The sequence below is a fragment of the Drechmeria coniospora genome, chromosome 02 (assembly GCF_001625195.1).
Source record: "Drechmeria coniospora strain ARSEF 6962 chromosome 02, whole genome shotgun sequence".
In the NCBI taxonomy this organism is placed as follows: Eukaryota; Fungi; Ascomycota; class Sordariomycetes; order Hypocreales; family Ophiocordycipitaceae; genus Drechmeria; species Drechmeria coniospora.
This window is the reverse complement of record NC_054390.1, coordinates 3,260,733-3,280,379: the sequence shown is the minus strand read 5'-3', so window position 1 is coordinate 3,280,379 and position 19,647 is coordinate 3,260,733. Positions and strand designations below refer to the sequence as shown.

General features: G+C 62.5%; 2 protein-coding genes across 2 annotated transcripts; both read left to right on the top strand.

Moving 5' to 3' along the window:
- Positions 1-6,712: 6,712 nt before the first annotated feature.
- On the top strand, positions 6,713-7,708 carry DCS_04031 (uncharacterized protein; the record flags this gene model as incomplete). The annotated part of the gene is made up of 1 exon (XM_040801343.1): positions 6,713-7,708. One exon carries the CDS (start codon positions 6,713-6,715, stop codon positions 7,706-7,708), a length of 996 nt encoding a protein of 331 aa, XP_040656376.1.
- Positions 7,709-11,590: 3,882 nt separating this feature from the next.
- On the top strand, positions 11,591-18,557 carry DCS_04030 (C6 transcription factor; the record flags this gene model as incomplete). The annotated part of the gene is made up of 11 exons (XM_040801342.1): positions 11,591-12,741; positions 12,798-13,643; positions 14,206-14,215; positions 14,280-14,519; positions 15,117-15,406; positions 15,472-15,751; positions 15,802-15,817; positions 15,991-16,127; positions 16,469-16,693; positions 16,774-17,679; positions 17,754-18,557. 11 exons carry the CDS (start codon positions 11,591-11,593, stop codon positions 18,555-18,557), a joined length of 4,905 nt encoding a protein of 1,634 aa, XP_040656375.1.
- Positions 18,558-19,647: the final 1,090 nt, after the last annotated feature.

The window sequence follows — 19,647 nt, the reverse complement described above, 5'->3', positions numbered from 1 at the left end:
CGTAGCACCTGCTCCCGCTGGCGGACTGCACTTGCTTTGCACGAGCAGAGGCGCACACCGCAACTCTGGCCGTACATGGCGATGCTCGCACGGTGCGTGCACGCGAAGCAGAGGAACGTCTACCATTCCATGCCATGTCGGGATGCCATTCCCATGCGATCTGCACGACGGGCCGCGCACCGCGCTTCGGAAAAATTAGCCATCAACAACGGACCGGTACCAGCACAGTGCCGGCGACTCGAGCGATGGGCGGAAATCATCACGTCTGGACGGCTTCGCTCGTACCTATCGGCGCATGCGCGCCGCCGTAAGTACTGCAAGGACTTACAGAGACGCCAGGCCGCCCTCGACCCATAGGCGACCACCTGGCGGTGCGAAGCCAAATACCACTTGTGCAAGGAACGGGTAGTAAGTTAGTACGGAGTAGGTGCATGCGAATTTTGCGCAGTCCCTTGGTTGCCCTTTCGTCGTCGGCTTGGCTGTCGGCTTGGCCATCGGTTGGGACGCGTGCACCTGCTGGTACTTGGCCGTGTGTGATCGAGCGGTGCGCATCACCGACTGACTTCCCCCACCATGGATTCGACGCCCGTCCACCGGGGCGGACCACGGCGGCGCCGCACTTGCATGCACGCCTCTGGGAATTACGTGTCCTCGCACTCGGACGAGCACGATCACGCCTGCACACAGAATTTTGCACTCGGTGAACACGTGCCGCTGCATTTCCAGTGCATGCTGCGCAGGAATCCATCAGCAATAATTCCTACCGGCGCGACAACCAAGGGTAACCCTGCCTCGCGGAACCCTGGTCCATGCCCACGGTCCACGGTCCGCGCCTGGCGTGGTCGCTCGGTTGCTTGGTCGTCAGCCAGCCAGCCAGCCTGCCAGCCAGCCAGCCAGCCTGCCAGCCTGCCTGCCGCGCCTTGCGGCGTACTACGTGTAGGTGCAGTAGTGTTGCGGTGAGTGAGATGAGGGATCATCATCGTCCATCTTGAAGCAGGTCACGATGGGCTGCCACCACCCCCAAGGCGATGGGGGGTGAATCGAGGTAGGGAGGCATCACGACGATCCGAAGCGCTCCGCCGCCCAAGCCACCCGAAGCTAAGTACAAAGGAAATCATCATTCGGCGAGGCAGGGGGCCTCCGCAGGGCGCTTTGGGTTGATATGATTTGCAAGCCGTCCTCGAGGTACGGTACAGTACTCCGTACTCTGTGCTCTGTTCTCGTACCCCGTACTCGTGCATGCATGCGCCTTGGTACTTGACAAGTACATGTACTCGCTGGGCACACAAGCAAGTACAACCAATTACTTGCGCTCGGCATCTGTAGCACTTCAGTACTTGCCTGGTAGGTACTTACCTACCAGGTACGTAGGTGGTGGTAGTCGCAGTGCTCCGTACACGCCAACGTGCATGCACACTTACTTGCAATGCATCCGTACCTAAAATGTATCATAGCAATCCGTCCCAAGTACGGAGTATCAGTACACTTTGGCGTACGGCGCAGGGCTAGCAGGTACTCGTGCTCGTACCGCTGCGAGGAATACTTGCTTGCATGTAGGTGTAGGGGTGCAAGTACGTAGGTGCACTGTACAGTACATGTACAGTACAGTACAGCAAGTACAGCAAGTAGTACACCAAGTAATTATTAGTCGTAGTTGTACTCCGTACTCCGTACTTGCTCCGCACATGCGCATGCAAACTAGGCCGGCTGATGATGCCTTGGCGCCATTCAATGCATCTCGGCCGCCCCCCTGGCCGTGCATCCCATTGACCCCTTGATTCCGTGGCCAAGAGAAGCCTGGTGGAAGATGAGGAGATTCGTTCGGTGGACCGCCCCGTGGATTGATGCCGCCGCCGTTCTTACTAGCATCCCGCAAGCGAGGCGGGTGGCCCCGAGCCGCTCGTTAGCCGGAATCTAATTCGGCCACGCACTCGCACACCACCAGCAGGTACCTTGACGGTCGCCCACGACGAGGGCCGAGTCGACCTTGGACGGCGGCGTGTCGACGGGTCGCCTGCCTTGGGCGGCATGGAACGACGCCGTGTGCTTGGTCCGTAGAGGTAGAGAGGCACCGCATGCGCTTACTTGCAGGTCGCGTCGATGCGTACATGTGCGGAGTAAGTACTTGCCGCGGCGTCGATGCGGAGCAGGCGTTGCTCGGCAGTACGCACCGGTCAGCAACAAGAGGTCGATGAAGCACAAGAGGAGCGATGGGTGGACGAGCCGCGGCCGGCATCGTGTACGCCTGCATGCAAGTACTGTAGATGCACTGGCAGTTGCAAGCACAGCGAGCCACCGTACAAGCACCAGCAGCGTACGAGCAGGCAAGTAAGTAAGTACTTGCGAGTGGTGGTCGTACGTTGTTAAAATTGGTGGCTGACCAGCTTGTTGTGGATACGGCTGCGCAGAAAATACATGCATCTTGTAGGTGCAGATGTAGTGTGCATCCACTGTACGGAGCACAAGCAAGTACTAGGTACCTAGTACTACTGTACGTTGTATTACATGCACGAAGGTACGGAGTACTTGTACATGTATACATGTGCAAGTGGTTGCAGCACACAGTTACACCTCCATGCTTGCCCTTGGCGCAAAGTACTCTGCACAACAACACTTGCAACTGCACCAACAGGCACTGTAGAGATACGCACACCTACTACCCATCTGTTCTGCATCTGCGGTACGGGGTACGTGTGATTCACCACCAAGTGAAGTGCACCGACATGCAATTACGGGAGTACTGTACTCCATCCATGTACTTGCGTCTGCTTGTACATGTACTTAGGCACGTCGTCGGATAAATGACGGAACTCTGCATGCACATGAAGTGCTGCGTACCTGTTGTACATGTACGGAACAACCACGTATTGCGCAAGGGCCTGTCCAAGTGCGGTGTACTGTACTGTACTTGAGTACTTGCAGTAAATACTTGGTTGTACATATAAGTATGGAGTACGGAGCACTCACCGACAACTACTTGCATGCAAGTATTACTCCCAAGCAAACCACCTACGGGGAGGTTCCTAGGCTCTCCACGCTGCACATTGGCACGAACAAGTACTTGCAGTACCCGTCCATCCGCTGTGGGGAATGCGGACCACTTTTCCAGTGATGCACGCAGCTGCGGGAAGGATCAGGGTTCGTGGCAACGGGGTCAAACTGCTCGGACCCCCCCGCCCAACAATCTGCTCGAGGACGGAGGGCCGACGGGGCAAATGACGAGCGCGCTTGTCGCCGTCGACCCATGACGAAATCGGGTCATGGCTGCATCCCGTCACGATCTTCCATTCGTCCCAGCGCGCTACCTGCTCGACGGCCGGGCTCTCGTCCACGGCGCGGGTAGGCTTCTGCGAGGCGTGTTGCTACTTGCACGCACACGCAAGTACACTTTGGTGCACTCGGTCCATGGTCCCTTTTGTCCACACGGCTTCACCGCAGCCAGCATGCATTGTCACGTCTCGAGAAGGCAGGGACGGGTATGGCCGAAAGCAAGAGTACGAGGACGAGTACGGCGACGGGCAGGTGCTCGGCGACGTCGTCGTCGGAATATGTATTTGCCCATCAAGTCGATGCAAACCAAGCACATGCATCTCAAGCAAGAGCATGCACTCGTACTGCGCTGCGCCGTGCCGTACAAGCAATAGGTGCCATGACCGTTTCCATGGGGGCGTAGGTACCTCGAGTACGGAGTGCGGAGTACATGAAATTTAGTACAGCAGGTAAGTAAGTATTACTGCAAGTATGTTCATACAGTTGTACAATAAAAATGAGTGCAAGGTAATACTCCGTACTGTACAGTAATTACGTACTTACTGTACATGTAACTCCCGTAGGTGGGAACAAATGCTCGCAACGTCGTGCACTGGCAATACTGCCACGACCAGGACGGCTACGGTGAACGCATGTACTTGTGCGTACTCGGTTCGGCGCACACGAGCCTACTGCGAATGGCAGCGGCGCAGGGAAGCAAGCACCGCCGCACGCGCAAGTGCCGTCGTACAGCACGTACATGTAGATACGGAGCACGCCTCCGCACATGCACACAACTGCAGGACCTGATGTACCTTTGCGCGCACCTGCGCTCCAGGGACGAACTGAGCATAGTCGCGTGTGCCTTGGTAACTTGGCGCTCGTACGAGTGGATTGCGCGCACGTGCCCGCCGTATTACCCGTCGCGCGAATGTTGAGAAGAAATGAAGGATGAGAGGGGCATGGTTTGGCCGTTACGAGCAGCATAGTCATGGTAGCAGCATGCCGCTCCTCGCTGGAAAATCACCTGCACATGCATGCGCGTACGGATCAGGGGACATGGAGTAGGGATGATGAAGGAAAAGCAACGAGCCACAGCGGGTGTACGTGCATGCATGCAGGTGCGACTACAGTACTTACGCCTAGCAGGTACAAGCACTCCGTACTCTTCCGTGCTCCTCCGTGCTCGTGCCTGTCGTAAGTACAGACTTGTACACAGGCCAATCCATCCCCACACACTCGCTGTATTATACAACTATACTTACTAGGTGGTACGCTCGCCTCGAGCGGACGGGGGTCATCTCACCCGGCTCTGACCTCGACGCGGAGGCGGCCGTGATGGCCCAAAAAATGCACGAGACTGTCCCGGCAAGGCAAACGGCCAAGGAGAGCAACGTCGTCCGATGCACTTGCATGCGGAATGCCGCGGTGCGGGCGTGCGGCAGGTGGCACGGCACGCACGCATCGACAGCACGGTGGCCTCCCGACGCCCAAGCAAAGTCACGACACGGGCTGCACATGGAGGTGCGCTTTGTTGGTGCGCTTCGTAGGTGCGCTTCGTGCGGCGGTGCGCCCCGCGCCCGTGAGCCGTGCGCCGCGGGAGCACGGCCGCCGGACGGGGCTGCGAGGGACGGATGCCGGCGCGCCGCGCTGGCCGCATAGTCATGGCCGCGACGAGCAGGTGGCGGCCCGTCGGCCTGCGAGGCGCTTGGCCGGGTCTGGCGCGACGTTGGGAAGTGCCGCGACGGGCGGGAGGTTGCGGCGCCGACCGAGCCGTCGCTGCTGCTGCATCCTGCCCCCCGCGGCCGCCGAGTGCCCAAAGCGGTGCGAAACGAGGTGCGAAACGAGGTGGTGCGCGACCGACGAGTCGTGATTGTACCTACGGCGCTCCGTACCTGCACGGTGCAGTCTTACGGAGAGAACGTGCAGGGAGCGCGTGCGGTGCGTGCGCAAGAGCCGTGGCGGGCACTGTAGGTGTCGGTAGTGCAGACACGCAGCACCGTCCTCTGGACGACTTGCCGGAACACTCGGGTACGCACCTGCTGCCGTGCAGGTACTTGGACTTGGGCGGAGCACGGAGCACGAACAAGTACATGCAAGTAATACACGTAGGCGCCAAGGTACGGTACATGTGCATGGAGGTCCCTCTCCGCTCGTGCTCGCCGCGGCCGCAAGTACATGCGCAGCTGGTGTACAACCAAGTAGTGCACTTGTACAGCACGCAGCGCATGGGCTCGTTACCAAGACTCCACGCGTGCGTGCGAGCGATGGGTGTGTTGCTGGCGGAGAGCATCGGGAGCTGGCGCCGGTACTCGTCGACCATCTGCGACGGCGTACGGAACATGACAGTTGCCGGATGCATCCTCGTCGTTTGCACTCGGCGCCATTTGCTGCGAAAAGGTACGCGGGCGAGAAGGGATGTTGGGACGGGACGAGGGCGAATCTGCGTTTGGCACCCGTAGCACTCGGAACACGCATACGAGTGCGGTGGCGACGAGCGAACAGTTGCCGACCAAGCGTAGAGGAAATGTGCTTGTGGGTGTGTACATGCACTCTGTGCTTGGAAGTGGACATGCACTCGTACGTGCACGTGCACCGCAGCATCCGTGCCGGCAAGATGTCATCTGAGTACTAACTGTGCGTACAAGTACAGCACTGCACACGTACGCTTATGAGTACTAAATTATTACATGGTTGGGCGCGCTAGGTAATTGCGCTGAACGGGCGCCCGGCCCAAGAGGGAGGCAGCCAACGACGGACACACGTCGACCTATATTGCCACCAATATAAGTCGACTCATGCGCGCTCGCACGCACGCCTGCAGGCCTGCGCCCGCACGCATCTGCACGAGTACGAGTGCACGGCGTGTGCGTTCCAGGACAAGAAAGGAATACACCTACATGTGGGTGTACGCGCGCGCACATTTGTTGTCATGACACAGCGCCCTCGCCAGCGGTGGTTCCCACCGAGCGGTGGGAGGTGCGGACGGCCAATTCTAGGTGCGCTCGTGCTGGTTGGCACCAGACAGAGTGCAAGGACGAGCGTACTAGAATGCACAGCACCCGGCGCAGCACTCCGTGCAGGTACGAGTGCGTTGAATGTGCGTGCCGTAGGTACCTCTCGGTGTTGCACATGTACTTGCCCGTACGGAGTACTGTAGACGTATTTGTGGCCGCATGTAAATACTTGTGCGTGCTTGTATACAGCTGTTGGAGGGCACTGCAGTAGGTAGTACCCACGCATGGCAAGCCACTCCCCTCTCCTCGGCCCCGCGGGCAGCATGACTCGATGCTTACTGCTACGGCACACCTGCAGTAAGTACATGTACGTACTTGCAAGCACATGTACGTACTTGCAAGCACATGTAGGCGCGCAAGCAAGGAAGTGGCTACAGAATGTACAGGTGCCGGCTGCACGCCGTAATTACATACCTAAGTACCTAGGTATACATGCACGTATGAGCATGGCCACGATTCCACGGCAAGCCCAGGCGAGTGCCCCTACTCGCACGTGCGCACCAACGCATGACCGACCGGCAAGCCCACCTAGGGGTCAAACGCCGGCCGTGGCACTGGAGAACGGGGACTCCGCAGACAGATGCGGGCGCGCCGGTACGGCCACGGCACCGTACACTGCGCACTCGCACTCGCACTCGCACTCGCACTCGCACTCGCACTCGCACTCGCACTCGCACTCGCACTCGCACTCGCACTCGCACTCACGCCGACAAGTACGGCAGGCGTACGGCGTGCATGAACTCGCCCATGTGTGGGCATGCTTGCGAGGACATGGGCCGTCCGGCAGGCGCTCGCCGTGCGGCAATGCCAATGTTCTCGTGCGTGCCGGGTCGCGAATGGCACGCGCTGCCATGGCCTACCCCCGCGGCGCAGGTGCCGCTGCGTGTGTATGCAGTGCTCCGCATGCTACGCAGGCGCTGCCGTGCTCGGTTCCGACGTGGCGCCCGACGGAAGTGGCACACGGCCGCCGTCCGAATCGGCGACCGGCGCCTCCGTGGCCGACGGACCTGTCCGATACCCGAGCACCGCGGCCTTTGATTGGCGGCGGCGGCGATCCTGGCGAGCCACGGCAAACCCAGGCGACAAGGGCTCGCCGCCTTCCCACCCCACCCACCTGCAGCAGGCATGCCGGCGACAACGCTCGGTGCCGCCCACGAACGGTAGGCCGCAGGGCGGACGCCGTGCTCGTCCAGGCTCGCGGCGAGAACGCGTATGGGCACAGACGGCGTGCGCAGGGGCCGAGCAGCACCTCCTCTGCGGCCGCGGCCACGGCGACGCGCACTCACGCCGAGGACGGGGGACCGGTGAGGCGCCGACACGTACTTGCGTGCACGGCAGCCGACGAGCATGCCACCGGAGAAGACATGCGAGTAATAATTACCAGCCCCCGGCGGTACAAGCAAGTACCTGCTGAGGTGCCCGCACCGCACAGTGCCTACTAGGTAGGTATGGGTGCACAGCCACGGGGATGTGGTCATGAGGCGTTTTCGTACAGAGTACGGAGTATTATATGCACTCGCGATTACTTTGCCGCACCCGTATTATTACACCCACGCGCATGTACTGTGCACCTACCTGATACATGCGGGTGTGCTTGCACGTTGCACATGCATCCGCACCTACAAGCAAGCACAACTACAGCGATGACTTGCGTCTGCAGGTGGGTGGGAGCAGGCGTGGGCGTGCCGGAGCTATGGTGGGGTGGTAAAATTATCGATTCAATTTGAAGGAGTAACGCTACTAAAACCGAATCGTCACTTTTGTCAAGTGACTGTAATGTACAGTACGTGGGTGCGACAGGGGCGGGCCCGGCCGTGGGCGGGGGGAGGGGGCCCCATTGGCAGGGTCCCGGGACGAGGCAGCCATTCCCGGCCGGCTGGCCGCCTCGACTTGGGCCGGAGGCGGCGGGCAGCCAGCGGGCAGCGGCACGAGCACCCGCAGCCGTAGACTCCCTCGCCCGCCTTTCCTCGCTCGGCGCGGCGACGCACATGCACCTGCACCGCGCCGGCCACCGCAGCCCGCAGCCGGCGGGGGCGATGCGGTTCAGTACAGCGACGGCCGAGCGCTATCGGTGGGCAAGAGGTGGTCCGAAAGGTGACCAAGTGCGGCGGCCGTACGGGGGCTCGCTGGGCGCGCGCACACAAGCACACGCACGCACACACATCTGTCGGTTTCGGGACGGCCATTGGACGCGACCTGCACACCGCCGCGGGTCTGCGATGACGGTGCGACGCAGGTTCCAAGGGCTCCAAGGGCTCGGAGCAACGATGGTTTGCGGGAGGTCCATGACGGCGACGGCAGCTGTCGATGAGGAAACGCCGCTTGCCCTTCCATGCTAATGCGGGACGACAAAGGAGGGGTGCGTGTTGCACAGCAGTGCCCAAGTAATACTTGCTACCTCTCGTTGCTGACCAGTACCTACTACTAGTACGTCGTCGTAGGTGCACCGCACACTGCATAATAATACTAGGTGCCCTCTAGTAGAGGAACCATGCACAACTACACGTGCCCTTTGTCAACGCCTGTTGAACAGCAGTACCCAAGCACGCTGGCTGGCTCCCTCTCGTAACGAGTACCTGCACCACTGTACAAGCAGTCCAAGTACTTTGTGCGCTGTGCAGCATCGACGGCGACCAGCACGCTCGGGGCGCTCGGGCACCCACCGCAGTGCTTGCATTAGTAGGTATACAGGCCACCACGCTTGGCAACGCGCAGCATGACCGTACAGTACCATGACCGTCGGTGCCGTTCACCATTTCATAGAGGGCAGATGCCTACCATCCAGAGTGTGCACCAAGTACCCATCCATCTAGTACCGTAGTAATATATCAAGGCACCTTGGGCGTTGGGGCAAGTAATATACGTACGCCGTACCGGACGCAGTCCCGTCCTCTGTACAGCGTACAAGTAGATCCTGGAGTATAGTGGGGTGGCAAAAGGTGTCGATTCATTTTGTAGTGGTAGCGCTACCGACATTGAATCGTGATTTTGTCTGTACCTACTCCGTACTACTGTAGTGGCTGTAGCACCCAAGTACAGCTCAAGCAGTGCCTTGGATGAGTACTCCGTACTCCGTACCTTGCAGCATGACCCACCTGCATATCTACAACGGTATTCTCTCGTGGCATCTCTCGCAGCATCTCTCGCGGCATCTCTGGCGGCATCTCTGGCGGCATCTCTGGCGGCATCTTTGGCGGCCTCTCTCGCAGGCACTGTAGGGTCATCCGCCGGCGAGCCAGGTCGGCCGGCGCGAGACACACGACGAGCGGCGGGCGAGATTGTCGGACGCTGGCCTGCTCGTCCCCCGCAGGCGACACCCTGGCAGCCTCTTCTTTCCTCCGAACCGCCCTCGCCTTCTCCGGCACGCGGCCGCCCGATGCGCATGACCCGACAGTGCATCGGCCGCCTGTCTTTCGGCGCGGCGAGTGCTTGCTTGCTTGCTCGTTCGTGCCAGGTGGGTGCCGCGAGCTTGGCCAAGCCACCGACGACGACGCGCTGCGCCGTCAACTTCTGGGCGCACACGTGGCTGCTGTGCTCGGCGAGAGAGCCTGCAACCAAGTACGTTCAAGCGCCAAAACATGCCCAAGTGCTGGCATGGCGAGCACCCGTCCTGATCGGGGCGGCTCGCCAACGGTGAACTGCCATGCTCCGCTCTCCCAGTCGCCTCGACATTCCCCCCTTGCATGGACTTGGACGAGCCCATTCTTGCGAGCACATGCTCCCGCGCGCATCGTCGTGACCCTGGCGTGCCCATTGTGCGTATTGTGTGCTTGCCGCATTCCCGCCCGTCGACCGCCACGCCCCGCGGCCCTACCGTTGAGCAGGACCCGAGCCTGCGAGCAAGCACAACTAGGCCCAGGCACAGGCACCGACGAACCCGCCACGCCTCGTCGCCGTGGCATGGAACTCGCTCGCGCTGCGCCGCCCGCCCGCACCGGATTCATCGCACGGCCGCCAGCGACCAACGACGAGCCACTTGCTCCCACCACCTCCCTGCCGCCTCCTTCACTCCCTCCTTTACTCCTCCTCTACTCCTCCTTTACTCCTCCTTTTCTCCTCCTTTACTGTACTCCCTCCTCGACTGTACTCACCCCTTTCCCACCTTTACCCTCCTCCTTCAGCAGCAGCAGCAGCAGCACCACCACCACCACCACCACTACCACCGCCACAACACACCACACCACACCACACCACCACACCACCACCGCCACCCATCACCCATCACCCACCGCCCTTCCACCCTTCCTCGGCGACGAGGTTGACGGAGGAGCTCGCATGTGTTTGCGCCCTCCATGACGCTCGACCACGCCCGTTGCATTGAGTGCGAGGTGCCCGCACGGACGGCGAACTGGAGGAGTGGACGGCTCGCGCCTCGTCAAGGGAGTGCCTGGTCGCCATGGCCGGACGAGAGTCATCCGGACCTTGGCTTTTCGTCTTCGGCCCGCACGCCCCTCCCTTGACCCCGCCGCTCCGCTCGCCGTGGTGCGTCCTGCTCTCTGCGTGCCCGGGTAAAGCGCATGAATGACGACGGCCGGCGGAGGGAGTGGCATTCTGCATCTGCACGGTGCGTGGCAATGTGTCTTGATGGCCGCTGCAGCAACGTGGCCACGTGACCGACGAGGAAAAGGTGACGTGTATGGGATACATTCGTCCCTCTTCCCCGCTGGACATGGACAGAGTACTGTAAGTACTTGTACAAGCGGAGAAAAGACTCGCTCGCGCATTCTTTGCCTGTTTCCCTGCGTCGTTGGTGGCGTCTCGTCTCGCTCGGAGCCAATCAAGAGTGATCCTGTGCCTTTTTTTTTCTTTTGCTTCCTGCTGTCATCATGGCGATTGCCGCCATCGTGGCGATTGCTGCCATCGTGGGGATGGATTGCTGCCGTCGTGGCGATTACTGCCGTTGTGGCGATTGGACGAGCGCTTGTTCCGTTGCACCAGGTACAAGCACAAGAACCGGCGAGCGTACTAGAACTGGTCAACGTACTAGAACTGGCCAGCGTACTAGAACTGGCAAGCGTTCACACAGAACTGGCCAGCGTACTAGAACTGGCAGGCGTACATATAGAACTGGCCCAGCGTACTGGAACTGGCAAGCGTACAGTACTGCAGTTGTTACAGAGTACATGCACGCACAGTCGCTGGACAAAAGTAACGATTCAGTTTTCGTAGTGCTACTCATACAAATTGAATCGACATTTTTGCCACCCCTCTGTAACACCTCACACCCAGGTGCCTGTGCCGTATCATGTTATGGAGCACATTTCATACAGCACGCAGGCATTCTGTCGGAATCACCATGACCATCGCATACGGGTACTACGTCAATGTACACGTTGTGCACGTATTGCCCCCGCGCAGTGTCTCGCCAGGGCACCCATTCCGAGCAAGTCGTGTTGCGTCGCCGGCGACCGCTGCTGGCCAGCAATCCAGCATCCGTTCCGCTGGGTCGCGCAGGCAGGCCCGGCTTGCCCAGTGGCAGCTGCGCAGCCCGTCCGCTCCCCTCCCCCCTCAACCCCTCCCGACCCTTTACCCCTCGTCCTCCTCGTCCCTGTCCCTCATCCTCGTCCCTGTCCCCCCTCGTCCTCGTCCCTGCCCCCCTCGTCCTCGTCCCTGTCCCCCCTCGTCCTCGTCCCTGTCCCCCCTCGTCCTCGTCCCTGCCCCCTCCCCGTCCCTCTCCTCCCACCTCGCCCCGTCGTCCCCCCCATGCTCGCCGGCCGCGCGGAAGGGGAAGCGATGCCAGCGCTCGCCAGTCACCTGCCCTCGGTGGTCGTGCTCGTGCTCCCGCACCGGCCATGTCGTCCCCATGGGCCTTGCCTCGGATGGCGGCGACCGCTGCCCGCCCAAACGTCGCATTACCGGCTCCGTGGATGGGCACGTGTGCGGAGAACAGCAGCACGGTTGATGCTCGCTCCGCATCGGCCACCCGCCACCCACCACCTGCAAGCTGCAACCCGCAACCTGCGGCCCTGCCCTGCGCTGCAGCCGGTGCGGTGAGCCCGGCGACCAACCTGGCCTGCCCACGCGCCCCATGCAAAGGCAAACGAGTCCCGCCTCCCGCCTTGGCCCGTGACCGACGGACGACGGCCTACGACGCGAGCATGAGCAGGCGTCGCATATCGCATGAGCAGGCATCGCCGCCATCTCCGAGTCCAAGTACAGTACGCGTCACCACCGTACCGTGTACCGCACTGTGCACAAGGGAACGAGAGCGAGCGCACGAAACGATGCGACGCCTGTGTGCTGTGCGGGCACCCCGTAATGCTTGCCCATGCTTGTACTGTACTTGCGGCAACGACGGGCCATATGCCGCCGAGTGCTTGCAGGTCTTCGCTCGCACCGTGCTCGTCGCCGACCAACCCCTCGCCTCCCGTGGCACGCCTCGCCCGAGTCCTGCCTCGTTTCCGGCTTCGCCCTGCACCGCCAGCGCCAAGGCCGGCGTTGCGCCTCGGGCCGCCTCGGACAGCCTCGGTCGGCGGTGCGGCGTGGACGACGAGTCTGGACTCTGCGCTGCTTCTGCGCTTCCCGTTCCAGTCGACCGCCGTCGGAGAGACCAACCCGCCAGGCAAAGGTGTGTTCCTCGTCGCCCTCGCCCTCGCCGCCCAGCGTCCGCACCATCGTCGGTCGGCCGACCGTCGCCCTCGTCAAGAACGGTGCTGCCGTGGCCGCTGCCGGCGTGCTGCGACGACGTGCTGCGGCAGCCTTTGCGTGCGGTTCCCGAGTCGCCACTTGCGTCCTCGTCGTTTGTCGCCCCGGCCGGCCCAACCCCTTTCGTGCGGTCCAGCGTCGGCGCCATCGCATCGCATCGCGTCGCATCGCCGTGAACGGACGGGGCCGCCGGCGGGAGGAGAAGCGCTTGATCCCGTCCAACCCATGTCCATTCGCCGGGGCCGCATTCCGCGCATCGTGGCCGAGCAAGCCTCCTCCTCCTTTCCTTGCTCGGAGAATGGGCCTCGTGTCTCGGCCACCTCTCTCGCGTTGCGAGCTGGCGCGACCTGTCTCGGCCCGTCATGCCATGCCACCACCCGCCCTGTGTTGTTCCGCCTCGTCGTCGCTCCCGTCTGACTTGCTGCTTGCCTGCCCACCTGCCTGCCTGCCCGCCTGCCTGCCCGCCTGCCTGCCCGTCTGCCTGCCCGTCTGCCTGCCTACCTGCCTGACTGCCTGCCTGACTGCCTGCATTGGTACCTATCTGCGTCTGCGCTGGTTCCACGACCCGACCAAGGGCGAGGAGGACAAGCTGGCTGCATTTGCCTTGGGCGGGAGAAACAGCTGGCTAGCCCGTCGCTCTCCGCTGCAGCTGCTCGCTTGGGGACCCGATCATCGCACCACCCGCTGGTTGCGGCGCTGGCGTGCGTGCTTTACAGTACCTGCGCGTGCACTGTACGTACCGGGGACTACGGTCAGGTAGTGGCAAGTACAGAGGGCAGGTGTACACTGTACAGCGTGTTGTTTGCTGCATGACTTGATCTCGTACCACCAGCACAGCAGCACATGTTCAAGTACAGAGTACGTGCCCGACAACTGGTAGGCTAGATGCTGATACTGTAGATGTACTCGTGCCATGTGTGTTGCAAGGGCAACGAAGCATGTAGGCGTGCATGTGCCGTGCTTGCACGTGCAGCGCCGAGTACGTTGACTGGCGGCACATTCCAAGGCTCAATGCGCATGCAATGAGTTCTCCGTACGCAGTACAGGACACCTATATTCAGCATACTTGATTGAGAGTGCCTGCTGGCAATGGCAATGCATGTAATTTGGTGTGCTGTATGCACGTGCAGTACAGTACAGTACATGTACTTACAGTACAACTACTGTAGTACGGAGTGATACTCCCTCCTAAAAGTACTAGGTACCAACGTTGCCTTGGTACTAGACCTACTACCCTCTCCGTACTCCTCCGTACTCCCATACAGTACTCCGTACACCTAACCAGTACCTACAGCAAGTACGGAGTACATGCACACCTACTACTTGCGCTGCGTGCCTGTGCATGTACGTACCCGTGCCCGGTGACAGGAGTACCTCCCGCCTCGTACCAGCTGGCCATCTGCTGCGTCGGCATCTGCTCGTCCTACTTGGGCCTGCCGACTTGGAGCGGCACGTCGCCGGCCTATCCGCCTGCCTCTAGCCTCTCTCTGCCTGGGCGGTGCGAGGCGTGGGCCCATCGATGCCACCTACGGGTACCCCCCCCCCCCTGGCTCGTACCGTACCCGTACCATGGTGTCGCCTCCTGGTACGCCGGTAGCGTGCCGTGCGGTGCGTGTACAGGTACGGCGAGCCTGCCCGCCGCCGCCGTGCTCGCGCACGTACACCTACCTGCCGTCGCAAGTGCACTCGTACTCGAACGTACATTCCCGTCCGCCGGGTTCCCATGCCTTTGTCCAGCGCCCCTGCGCGCTCCACCCCACCAGACCCGACCATGAGGTACCTAATTGCAGTGGGTAGGTTTGCCACGGGCCTTGCACGGGTACAAAGTACCGACGGAGGGCTCCGCACACTTCCAAGCGCAGGCAAGCAAGTATGTGTACAACGTCCTCTGTACTTGCTGTAAGGCGCACAGCAAGTACAGTGCTCCCTCCTGTGCACCTACACCTACGTACTTGTTGTACTTCCTCATCGACGCACCCCTGCGAATGCCTGCAATCTGTGGCCCTGTTTTTTCTCGTGGCTCTGCTTCCTTCTTCTTCTCGGCACATGTAGGTGCGAGTGCTTGCACATGTACAATTTCTTTGGTGTGTCCGGTGGTGCTCGTGGTGCATGGGCTCCCTACGTGTACTAGTTGGTGTCCTTGCACCGCTTGCGAGCAGCCGGCGCTCGTACGGTACAACGAATACCCGCTAAACCGTACCCAAGGGCCGGTGGGGTCGTCCAATGCCTCGGCCGCATCAGGGCACGCCTGGCGTCCCTCCCTCCCCTCACAGGTGCGGCAGCCGCTTCTGCTCCGGCTCCGGCTCCAGCTCGTCCAGGACCTGCTGCTGTCCCCCCCCCCCACCCCCTCCGCCCCCCTCCACCCACACGCTCCTCCACCCCTCCGGGCCAATCCCTCGGGCGCTACCACAGGCCGCTGGACAGGTGTCCACCGCCGTCGGCAGCACCCATCCTCCTGCCCGCCTTGTGGTGCAGGCTCGTGGAGCCACGTACAGGTACTTCCGTCCCGTCGCCGCAGTACTTGCGCATGTACTTACGCCTACGTGCGCAGTAGGTGTAGGTGTGCAGTAATTACTTGTTCGCCGGCTGCTGCTGCTGTTGACCTGCGGCTGCTCGACGGGTTCCTGCGCGTGCACATCCCCGCGCTCTGCTCGTCGCGCGAACCGCTGCTGCAAATGCAAACGAGGACGACAATAGTTGCCTTTGCAACCGGTGCCGAGCCTGCTGCCGGTAGCGAGGCCGCTCGCTCACGTCTCTTCCACTCATGGCGTCCGAGAAGCGTTGGCACTGGGTGGGTGCCTTTCGTTCTGCGACTCGGATGCCGCACGTGTACTGTGCATGTACGTACAGTAAACTGTACGTACATGCACATACTTACTGTACAGTACAGTGCTTGCTGGCAAGTCGTATGTACTGTACTGTATACTGTACTGTACAACGTAGTTGTACACCGACAAGTAAGTACTACTCCGTACTGCACTGGAGTGTACTGTACTTGGTACTGTACTTACCTACTGTACTTACTGTACTTACCTACTGTACTTACTGTACTCGCTGTACTTGCTGTACTTAGGTGTAGGGTGTGCTGCGGCTGTGCATGCTGCCGTACCTGCTGGTACTGCTGGTACCTGTACGCCTGCCCACGCCCAGACACGCCTGCGGGCCAAGCCCGAGTGCAGCGGGCGTGCACCTACCCAGGCCGTGCCGAACAACAACGTACGAGTACCTGCCTGCGTCGTAGTGCCTAGTGCTTGTACGAGTACGGGTACGGGCGGAGGAAGCCACCGCCGCTGGCAAAAAAGTACGATCAAGAGGCGTGCGCGCACGCCCCCCCCCCCCCCCCTGCCCTTCCCTTCCCACGCACCGCACGCTCGCACGCACGCCTCATGCCCGCAGCCCAACTCGTCTTGTTCCTTCCAATTCCTCTTCTCCCGCTGCATCTCCATCCACATCCATCCATCTCCCCTCCTCCACCACACCCAAAAACTCGGATCGCGGGCAGCCTCTCCTTTCGGTCCTCCAGCAAACGACGAAGCTGCCATACGCTCCTGCGAAAGGCGCCTGAACTCGCCGTCGACCCGTCGCCAGCGACTTACCTCCTCCTCCTCCTCCTCATCCTCCCTCCCTCGGCCGCCGACGCCCCGCGCGCTGAACAGAGGAGGAGCCGTCATTCATCCCTCGACACGGACGCACACGGACGCATATCGGGGACACCCTACGCGGCGAGCCCTCGACTTGGACACGCCTCGCCTCGACTCGTCTTCGTTCCCCGCGGCAGAAACGTCGGTACGCAGGCTGAGCCGGCTTGCATCTTCCGGCCTCCATCCGTCGGCCTCCCACGGAGCACGCACGATATACGTAGCGTCCCGCGCGCACCGCTGCCCCCCCGGGTCGCCGCGTTTTCTCTTCGCTTCCTCGAGCCGCACCGGATGCGGCTTGGCTGCTCGTCCCTCTCGGTCCCCGTCGCAACGGTCACGCTCATCGTCGTCGCCCTTCATCCCTGAGGCCGCGACGAGCAACTGCCGTGCTGCACCACCGCCACCACCCCCCGAGCCCCCTGCGTCCCGAGGTCTCTCGCCCACCTCGATCCCAGCAGGCGCCGAGCGGTAGCATGGCCGACGACCGCCATCGTCAGGACCGTCTCCCGTCAAGCCACCTCGAGGAGAAGCATCACGCCCAGTCGTCCGCCCGCTTCCCGCCCGGACCGCCGCCCCCCTTCGCCGACGAGCAGGGCCGACGCTCCATCGACGCTCCCCGCGCCAGCATGGCCGCCGCCGTCACCCTGCCGGCCATCCACGAGGCCCGCGGCGGCGCGAGCTATCCGCCGCCGCCGCCTCCCCCTCCCGCCGGCCGCCCCTACGCCCACGACCCCCGGTACGAGTCGCCGAGCGCCGTCAACGGCTACCCTCCTCCCGCCGGCGCCGGCCAGCCGCCTCACGCCTACCTCCCGCCGTTGCAGGCCGGCGCCTCCGATCCTCGATCGCCCGGCTACCCACCCCCGGACCAGCGAGGGGGCTACTACGACGACCGACGACCGCCGCCCTCCCAGTACGCCGACGCTCACCAGGCCCAGCACCCGCCTCACCAGTACGCCGGCGAGGGCTACTACTACCGCGGCCCCCCGCAGGCCGGCATGCCTCCCAACGGATACCCTCGCCCGCCGCCCGCGCCCTACCAGGAGTACGCCCAGACGCCGACGCCAGGCCTGGGCCAGGCGGCGCCCCGGCAGCGCACCTCCATCGCCTGCCGGTACTGCCGCAAGAGAAAGGTCGGCCCAGCCCCCCGGCCCGCCCCCCGTCGCGCCGAGCCGCCCCGTCGCCCGCCGTCGCTAACGTCTCCCAGATCCGCTGCAGCGGCTACCAGAACACGCCCGGTGGCAAGTGTCAGAACTGCGCCCGCATGAACCAGGAGTGCATCTTCCAGCCCGTCTCCTCGTCGAGCTCGACCGCCTTCATCCCCGTGTCGGCCGTGCCCGGCGGCGTGCCGCCCGGAACCCAGCTCTTCGGCGCCTACGGCCAGCCCCTGGCGCCGAGCGCCGTCTCGGGTCCCCACGGCTACCCGCCGCCGCCGCCACCCCATCACGGCGCCCACGGCCCCGGAGGCGTCCCCCCCCCCAACTACTACTCCCAGCCGCCGCCGCCGCCCCATCACCACCAGGGCCCGCCGCAGCAGCCGACGCAGTCGCCGACCGAGTCCTTCTCCTCGTACGGCGACGAGGCGTCGCAGATGGCCGGTCGTCGCCGTCGCCGGACCCCCGAGGAGCGGGACGAGAGTTACCGCCTGCCGCCGCCGAGGGCGAGCGTCGCCGAGGACGACGGCCGCCGGAGGTCGCCGGCCGAATTCTCCAACAACAGCAGCCCCGGAGGTCTCGGCCACGCGCCCTATCAGGGCGCCCGGCAGAGCCCGCGCGGCTCCGCGGCGCTGCCGCAGTCGGCGAACCCCGGCCCGCGCTCCCCCGGCGCCCAGAACGGCTCCAGCGGCGCCTCGACGCCCGCCCGTCAGCCGGCCGCTCCCGCGAGCCAGCCGGCCAACTCGTCGTCCGTCATGAGCCTCAGCAACCTCGTGGAGAAGAACGACATCGACAGGGGCATGATCGACCGCCTGAACCGTCCCCGCGACTCGAAAAGCGCCAACAGCTCGCGCTGAGGGAGCCGACGGGCCGGAGAACCATGACCGTGGCCCCCCGCGCCGTCTCCACCCATGAGCCGAGCCAGCGGGAACATGGCGATGCGCGAGGCCGACCCTGCCGGACAGCCGGTCACCTTCCGCCCCGCCCACCCTCTCGCCTGTCGCTTCTTCGGCTCCCGGAACGGATCAGACCACTCTCCGGATGGCTTCGATTCTCGTTGACGAGAACTCGTCCCTGCGTCGCCATGTCCGTCACCGGCCGATTCGGCAAGCCCAAGCCCGAGGGACGCGCCGAGCTCTCGTCGCCATGCGCTCGGAGGCTTCCCGAGTGTAGATGAACCATCCGTTTGGCAGCAAACACCTTGTTTTGGCGCCTATCCCCCGCTTACCTTTCTAATTCCCCATTCCTCGCTCCTGTGCGATTCGGTGCCTTGCCGTCCGGCACCACCACCGCGGTAGGCTACCGAGTCGTTGGCCTCTTCCCCGCCTCCCCCCCCCCTTTTTTTCATCCGTTCCAAGCCTCCATTCTCCTCCATCACCGGTAGATGGCTGTCGGTTTTCCCGCTCCTGCGCCAAGGTGTTCCTGCCCGCACCGGTTGCAGCGGCACGGTCGAGGTCGCCATTACATTCACGTCTCCATTTCATCTCATCGAAAAGACGGATATGCCTCACGGCGCCCCACGTTTTGATTTCTGGCTCGGATTTTTGATTTGCCTACCTCTACGTCCCATCTACACCTAAACCTAACACTCATCTACTCTCCGACCGACCTACCCCGCTACCTTTTCCACCTCCCCCATTATTCATCTTGGCCCTCCTTGCCACCTCCCCCGGCGGCTACTCTGATCGTCACGGGCGTCGACGGACTGGACCGGACTGGACCGGATGGGACATGACGGGGCCGGCCGTCTGTGATTTTGCTGTCATTTTTCTTACCTGTTTCGCCCAAGAAGATCAAGGTACGGACGCGCGTGTTGGCGTGGTGCCGACGCGAGCGTTGGACATCAGGCCTGGCTGGCTGCTGTACAAGGATGGCGTCACCTTGGCGACTGCGCAGGATGGTCGAGCAGAGGGAGCAGCGGGCATGCCGTGTCAACGAGTTAGCAAT